The 8775-nt window shown below is 42.1% G+C and overlaps 1 protein-coding gene across 5 annotated transcripts in view; it reads left to right on the forward strand.

Moving 5' to 3' along the window:
- The window catches only part of E(z) (histone-lysine N-methyltransferase E(z)), a 347474-nt gene extending 338699 nt beyond the window's left edge, over nt 1-8775 (forward strand). For all 5 annotated transcript variants that reach the window (XM_080277920.1, XM_080277924.1, XM_080277921.1 and 2 more), the window contains 2 exons: nt 5355-5520; nt 7273-8775. In XM_080277920.1, coding sequence (XP_080134046.1) covers nt 5355-5520; nt 7273-7333 — 227 coding nt within the window. In that variant the 3' untranslated portion in view covers nt 7334-8775. The remainder of the gene's footprint in view (nt 1-5354; nt 5521-7272) is intronic.

Raw genomic sequence — 8775 nt, forward strand, 5'->3', positions numbered from 1 at the left:
GGGAAGTTGTTGAATGCTGTGAAGAGTATGTACGATGGTGCAAAGGCTGCAGTGCATGTGGATGGTGAACTAAGTGAATTTTTCTCTTTGAAAGTTGGGTTGAAACAGGGATGTGTCATGTCTCCATGGTTGTTCAATCTGTACATGGATGGGGTAATAAAAGAGGTACAAGGTAGGGTAGTGGATGTTGGAGTGGCCCTGGTGAGAGAGGATAGTGTTTGGAAACTCCCTGTACTGTTGTTTGCAGATGATACTGTGTTGTTGAGTGAAGACGAAGGGGAGCTGCAAGGCTTGGTGGATGAGTTTGGGAGAGTGTGTAAGAAACGGAATCTAAAGGTGAATGTAGGGAAGAGTAAAGTGATGGTCTTTGAGAGAGGTGAAGTCAGTGAATGTACAGCGAGGTTGGATGGTGAGGAATTGGAAAATGTGAGTACATTTAAGTACTTAGGTAGTGTGATGAGTAAGGATGGAGGTTTGGAGGGTGAAGTGCTTGAAAGGGTACAGCAGGGAAGAAAGGTTGCTGGTTCTTTGAAAGCAGTGGTAAGGGAAGTGAGCATGGAAGTGAAAAAGTTACTACACGACAGTATTGTGATACCAACTCTAACGTATGGAAGTGAAGCTTGGACGTTGTTGGAAGTACACAAATCAGGAGTGAGAGTAGTGGAAATGAGTTATTTAAGAGGAGCCTGTGGAGTCACATGGAGAGACAGGCTGACGAATGAGGATATAAAGGAGCGTTGTGGTGTGGATGTGATAGGAAGCGTTATGAGGAACACACTGAGGTGGTTTGGCCATGTGGAGAGGATGGAGGGTGAAAGACTGACGAAGAGAGTGTATGTGAGTGAGATGGAGGGGGGGAGAGGGAGGGGGAGGCCGAGGATGAGATGGAGGGATGTGGTGGAGAGGTATATGTGGGGGTGTGAATTCGGAGCAGGGCAGTGAAATGGCGGGGGACAGGGCGATTTGTTTGTGGCCACCCCAAACGGGATTGAGGCGTCTGGCAATAGATATATATATATATATATATATATATATATATATATATATATACAGTAATCCCTCTAATATCCGGACGCCCCAATAACCGAACATCCCCACTAACCGAACCTTATCGTCCTGGGATCAAACATTCCCAAAATGGTCCGAAAATCCAAAAAAATTGGAAAAAAAAATCGATTTTTTGCCGTCCGTAATTTGAACTTGCCGCGCGCGCCGCGTGAGAGCATTGTTTTGGTTCGTCATTCCTCCGACGTCCGATAGAGCGCCGCTGCATCCTCCCCACTTCCCGCCTGTCTCTCACCGCGACAAGACCTACGCTCTTCGTCATGGCTGCCCACGTGCTCGCTTTTGTGGTGGTGCCGTACTTGCTGCAAGGCCTCCTGCTGCTCTCTGCCCTACTCTTAGTGTGTGTGATGATGGCCCCGCCTCCTGAGAAAAGGAAGAGAGTGGTGTTGACTCTGGAGAAGAAACGGGAGATATTGGAGAAGGTTGATGCGGGTTGGTCTTCCTCTCGCATTCTCCGCGAGTTCAACCTGGCCCGGTCGACTTTGTTTGATATCAAGCGTTCCCGAGACAAGCTCATGCAGTACACGGCTGACTTCTCGTCGAGAAGCAAACGCAGCGTGGAGAGGAAGGTTATGTTTACTCCCAAGTATGCAGAGATCGACCGCTCCACGTTGATTTTGGCTATCGACAGCAACGTGCAGCTGGTGTGATGGTACGTGGAACGGAGCTGAAGGCTGCTGCTGAGAAGTTTGCAAGGCTTCACGACGCCCTAGACTTCAAGGCATCCGAGGGTTGGCTCTTCGCGTTCAAGTTGCGACATGGCCTTACTAACCGTAAAGCACATGGCGAAGCATTGGACGCTAACGAGGATGGAGTGGACGAGTTTCGGCACAAGGTGAAAGGCTTGATCGACAGGGAGGGCCTCACTCTCGGTCAAGTCTATAACACTGACGAAACTGGCCTATTCTATCGCTCGGTGCCAACGAACACTCTCGCCGATGAGACGGAGAAGCGTGTACCTGGCCGCAAGCTTTCTAAGGAACGGATATCTGCTTTGTGTTGTGCCAATGCTAACGGCATGCACCGGCTTAAGCCCGTTATTGTTGGCCGTGCAAAGCAGCCTCGGTGCCTTCGTGGGGTGATGGATGTCCTTCCTGTCGTATGGTACCATTCTTTGAAAGCATGGTTCACAGCTGTGATTTTCAAAGACTGGTTTCACCATCACTTCGTCAAGGAGGTCATACATTACCAGACGAAGACACTGGGAATTCCTCGCGACCAGGTAAAGGCTCTCCTTCTCTCGACAATGCACCTGCCCACCCGTGCGACAAGGACTTGGTTGCTGAGAATGGCCGTATTAGGTGCATGTTTCTGCCACCTAATACGACTGCTCTCATTCAACCAATGGACCAAGGAGTGATCGTGGCAACAAAGCGCCTGTACCGTCGGAAGTTCCTGGACGAGGTGATGGTGGTTCTCGAGGACGAGGACGAGCGCAGGGAAGGACGTGACACTCGAGGCAAGCGGACTTTGGAAAACCTTCGCCGCTGCAACATCAAGTCTGCGCTGTACAACTGGGCTAGTGCATGGAAGGAAGTCCCTGTGAAAACTCTTGAAAATGGTTGGTCTCGTCTGCTTCTCGGAACAGATGTGGAGTACGATTTCCTAGGGTTTGACGTGGATGACTTCCATGCACGGCTCACGTGCGCACGGCGATGTTGATGTGGATGATGTTCGTGAGTGGTTGGACGACGGACGAGGCGATCCTGGGTATCAGGACGTTGTCTGATATCGAGATCGCGTCTTCGGTTGCTGGTGTCAGTCCCGAACTTGAAGATTCCGACGACGAAGGCGATGATGATGCAGACTCCGCCCAGCAGGACACTACTCCAGCCATCCCCAAGCTGAGCGCACTCCGGGGAACATCTAGAGTTCGTCCTAGACTACCTGGAACACCCGGACTGCGACAGGGAGATGGGGCCCTTGGGACTCGTGGAGGAAGTGCGTGCTTTCCGGCAGCGCATCATCAATCGCCAGAATCGTCGGTCCTTGCGTCAGTCAACGATTGACAGTTTTTTCAGGCCCGTGACCCCCGCTGTGCCAAGCCCTGGTTCCACTCCGTTGCCTCCCCAAGACAGGCCCTCATGCTCCGAGCCACAGCCCAGCACATCAGCTACAGTGGAGTCACCGCTCGACGTGAGTTTGCGGCTGTCTTCAGAGTCTTCTGTAGTCGGTACGCCATCACCACTACCCACCGATGCACCCCTTGGACGCCTGCCAGTGATACTCTCGGGCTCTGACAGTGAATAAACAGCAAGAACTTCTCCACTAGACCACACGGGAATTTTGAGTGTTGTGCAGTGAAAAAAACGGTGTGTTGTGTTAAGGTTTTCAAGTTGGGAGAAAAGACTAAGTAGAAAAGAAATTTAACGTAACTAACCTTCTTTGTTTTGGCTTTGGAAACTTAAAAAAACTTGGGAAAAGTTAATGTGCAACACTTAAATTTAATGGAACATTATTTGGACTAAAGTGAACACTGTAGAAAAGAACGGACTTCTGTGTGTTAGTGACTAAGTTCAGTGCAAGACTTCAGGAAGAGTGTAGTGCAAGTGCTTCAGGAAATCGTTCTTACTGTCAGAGTCCGAGAGGAGCGGTTATTCATCGAGGTGGCCAGGGACTTGCTGTAAGTAGCCAAAATGTTTCATGTTGTACTATTTTCCATACTATATTTACCAGAATGTTTCATATTGTATTTTTTCCCATACTATACTTACCAGAAAGTGTCATACTGTACTTCTTTCCATACTAAACTTACCTCATGCATGTGCAGTAGGAATGTGTTTTTCAGAGTTCGGTTAGGTTCGGTTAGAGTCCATAAGTACCAGAATGTTTATTAATGTATGAACATACTTCTAAACCCACATTTTATGTGTCTATTGCATTTATTTCAGTCATTTATGTGCCTTATTGGTGTGATTTGGGTGTTAAATAGGTGCTATGCATGTCCGGAGGGAGTTGTATAGGTGTTTCTCTGTGTTAGGGTCAGTAAGTACAAGTCCATAAGCTGGGGCCCAATATCCGGACAAAACCAATATCCGAACCTACCGATGGCTCTATTGATCCGGATATTGGAGTGATTACTGTATATATATCTTTATATGTATATAATGCCGTGGAGACTCTTATCCGAAATTCTTTTAACTGTAATATGACATTAACCATAAGTTTTACTAAAACGTTCTCATTTCGATTACCCTAAAAAATCTGAAATCTGTCTGAAAATTCAAACACTGGGGGCTTGTTTCGTGCCACTAGCATTAGTTTACGATTGCTCTGCTAGTCACCTACATCCACCACCTCGGAAACTTTGGGTGATGTGGGAGATGATGTGGAGATGATTGAATAAGGAAACAGAATATATGAGAAAACAATTAGGTTTAAGACTTTACTTGTTCGAATCGCATACAGGGAATTATGTTTTTGTTTTGGTGAAGGTTTATTTAAGTTTATTTGAGTGAAGATTTGTTAGGTTTATTTAAGTTTATTTGAGTGAAGATTTATTAAAGTTGACAGTTTCTGTTACAGTTACAAAAGTGCGGTAACATACATAGTTACTACAGTGTATTAAGTGTTTTGGTGATGGTTGAGTGACTTTGGGGTGCTGGTGGTGGTGGTGGGATAGACATCACCAGAAATGGGTGATGGGTGAGTACAATACTGTTCCCTTGTAACCTACATATTATTACAGTATCTTTTATCTGAAAAAATTGATTAAACGAAACTTTGAAAGTCCCATGATTTTCGGATAAAAGAGACTCCATTGTATATATATATATATATATATATATATGAGCCTCTGTGGTACAGTCATAACGTGTGCATTTTCGTACAATGAAGAACGAGGGTTCACGCCCCGCCAGGGTAATAAACTTTAGGAGCGTTCTTCAGGCCACATACTGCATTGGCGGACATAAGGGGCGCTGTGGTTGAACCAGTGTCGCATACTATAAAGTATGCTTGCACCCAGTCAGCTTGCGTGGACCAATTACACTTGGTTCACAGACTACACACACATCCAGAGCCACTTCAACACTACAATTACACTTACAAGCACTTCTCACCCTACATACTATCTTCACTAGACAGCCTAAGCCACTTGGTATTGATACATTGGCTGTATCGTCCCCACTTTGGTCAGGATAGGCCGATCCTGCCATGGACACTCAAACGGCTGATAAGATGAAGTGATATATATATATATATATATTTGTATTTATATGTTTAAGTGATGGTAAGAACATTGGGTACAAGTTTGTGACTAAGTTTCTTTTCTTCTTTTTTTCAAACAGATTTTGTAGTGGATGCCACTAGAAAAGGAAATAAAATTCGATTTGCAAATCACTCCATAAATCCCAACTGCTATGCCAAGGTGATGATGGTCAATGGTGATCACCGCATAGGTATTTTTGCTAAAAGACACATTCAGTCAGGGGAAGAACTCTTCTTTGATTACAGGTATGTTAATTGGTATATATTGGTTAATCACTTGCTGACAGTGGCTTTTAAATGTTATTTTCAAAGACCTTGTTGTTCTGCCTTAATTACTCTTCAGCTTCTGGTTCTAGAAGAATATACCAAGACCATGCTGATTAAAATGTTTTATATACCTTTACTCTTTTTGCTATAATAAAAATCTAAGGATCCAAGAACAGATATGGTAGCTGTTTGGTAACATTCAAACAAGAGCTGCCATACTCAATATTTGTACTAATGATGAGCAGTATGTTCCAAGATTATTGAAAGTTAGAAAACTCTGGTGTAGTAGACTGTTAGAAGTAGTAGTAGTACTTGTTGTGGTCCCAGGCTTATGAGTATGTAAATGCTGTGGACTGCAAGCTGAAGTTACCCTGCTTCTGCAGTTCCCCATCCTCCTGTAGGGAGACTGGAAGGAATCTGAGAGACATTTGTCAAACCAAGTAGTGGAGCTGCCCATTATCTTGGTGCCACCAGTTTAAGTTGTCCCTCTCCAGCATCCAGTAGCCTCGGTATTGATCCCTTGGCTATTGCACATAATTGGTACTGTGCCTAGTGTGTGATAACTAAAGGACAGAACCAATGGGATTATTCCTAATTGCTACCAGGCACTCTTTTGTAAGCCCATATTTTCCCATGAGAACATTTGAAACCATACTAAATGCACATGTACTGTTATGGTAAGTATCAGAGATACACACAGGCATGATTAGGATAATAGAAAATTATGAAAAGGGCACATTATGGAAGAAACATGCACAATGTAGAGATCTGAGACAGGCTTGAGGCAAGAGTGGAGAGTTAGTGGTCACCACCACCTGGGATCAACTCCTTGAATAGAGCCCCATCTTTGATTCCCTTAAAGCCATCAGAAACCACCGATTTTGTACCGTCATTGTTAGCAGAAACCAGCTCAGGTGCATGATGTTTTTTAGACAAAAAATATGCACAATAACAACAGGAGTGCAGATTTTCATCTTGCAGTGATAAGAACAGCTGTAATCAAGTGCACGATAACTAGGGGAACACTTTATTTAAGTGAATTTATTTTTTTTTTTAATTTTTCAGGGTGGTTTTTGCATGTATTTAACAGTTGTCACGTTGATTATTGTAGGACTACCTTTTATTTATTTGATTTTTTTCTGTTATTACATGTCAGAAAGTACTTTGTTTGTTTGCATGTTTTGGCACTTAACAGCTTCAAATCTATGACTAACCTCAATATGAGGAGGAATGGCATCATTATTATGTATATCATGTACATAATGAAGAAAGACCCAAACTTCAGGCAGTATATTTTAGGCAGTGTAATGCTACAAACTTGCCAGGCCCAGCTGCAGTTACTGTAACACTCTGAACAGTACCACTGTTTTACAGACCTATTACTCATTTATATTCATTTAACAGCTCAGAAAATTTTAATTAACAACTTTTCCTGTGAGGTATTTTCAGAGCAAAATGTGCATGTCCTTGAACAGAAAAGAGTAATAAATAAATAAAGTAAATAAAACAGTTAAGGCAGTTGTAACACAACAACAACAAGCAAGGGATGCTTGTACATAGATAAATTATATTATGCCAGTGTTATTTGTGAAGTCTTTTATTGCACTTATACTTGAACATTCAATTTCCAAACACTTCTCAGGTTAAATTGGGTTTGGTGTATCCCAGCCCTATGCCAGCATTGTCATCTACTATTGTGTGAACATTAAATGGCCATTTATTTCTTTACAGATATGGACCAACAGAGCAGCTGAAATTTGTAGGCATTGAAAGGGAAATGGAGTTCCTATAGTTCCTGCATTTTGTAATATTTTATTTTAAATTTCTCACCTTGTAGTGCTTTTAAAACTGAATATAAATTTGGGTCATACTTTTTCAGCAAGGCAGCACTTTTAGATTGTGTACATCAGTATTTCCACATTTTGTCTTAACAGAGAGTTACGTGAATAGCCACCAACATGGATTCCATTTGCACTGTATATATCATTTCCTAATTATTTTTAATAAGAGTTGTTTGTATAAAAGGACCCTAGAATCCTAATGAATCAAAAAAGAAGAAAAACATTCAAAATTAATTATCCTTCATGAAATGGTTTTACATCTTGAACAGTTTAATAATTTCCAATAGTACATTGTTTATATCCACAACATTAATAACACAAGTAAAATAAACTCTGCAAAATGAAGACTCCATTTATACTGAGCATTGCTTAGTGTAAACAGTATTTATTAATAGTGTTTTTTCTGCACAAGGTAGGGACTACAAACAGTGTCACACTAAGTTATGTACTGAACAAGTAAGGCCAGTGAATCATGGTTTACCCTCCTGATGCTGTTAATGTAGATGGCGGAGTTCACTTTGATCAAAATCTAATGTGGATTAAGCTGTATTAAATAAGTCTTTTGGTATCTAAAATGATAAGCAATACTTTCATGGCAGGGCAAGGCACAGTGCATGTGGGCCTGAGAAAAAAGAAACTATCAATAATGAGTTAAATGAAATTGGCAACCACTGACCCATATTATGTACATGATTAGGGACCCATCATATAGTAAGTACTGTAATTGCTTATGTAACCAAATTATTCAGTTACTTGAATGTTGGACTGTGTTGTAATTGTCATGTCAGGCCTTCTAGTCTCATTCTGCCATATACAGTGGATAAGTACTATAACTCTAATATACTGTTAACTCCTTCACGACAAAGACCTCCCAGACCTAAGGAAATTGTCTGGTGGTAGCAACAATAAAGTGCAGAAGTCATCATGATGAAGGAGGTTAATACAGTATGCCTTCATCTTACTTATCATGAATTTAGCATTGCATTGCATTGCATCAGTGTGCTGGACAAGTATTGGTGAAGTATTAGTGGATGTTCATGGTCAGCATATGATTTCCCCTTGTTTGCTCTGTCATAATTGCCATGTTGTAGACATAGTTGTTCCATAACTCCTTAACGCCTATGAACTAAATGGAAAGAAAATATTGGTTATGCATGCAGTACCAGATTAAGAGTAATACAAGACTAAAATGTCCCTAGGGATAGGTATTCCAAATACCTTACCCGCATTCACACAGTATAATGTAATTTAAAATTAAATAGTACAAAATCCAAATTGGTCATTATTTAGAAGATTCAACTATCTTGCTAAGTGTAACCTATGTTTGTATTCACTTGAGGTAAGGAGGCTTTCAAGCACCTCATCTTTTTTCATATTACAAACTCTAATAAAT

Source organism: Coenobita brevimanus, chromosome 71, assembly GCF_032717465.1.
Source record: "Coenobita brevimanus isolate Jiangsu-jjx chromosome 71, ASM3271746v2, whole genome shotgun sequence".
Taxonomy (NCBI): domain Eukaryota; kingdom Metazoa; phylum Arthropoda; class Malacostraca; order Decapoda; family Coenobitidae; genus Coenobita; species Coenobita brevimanus.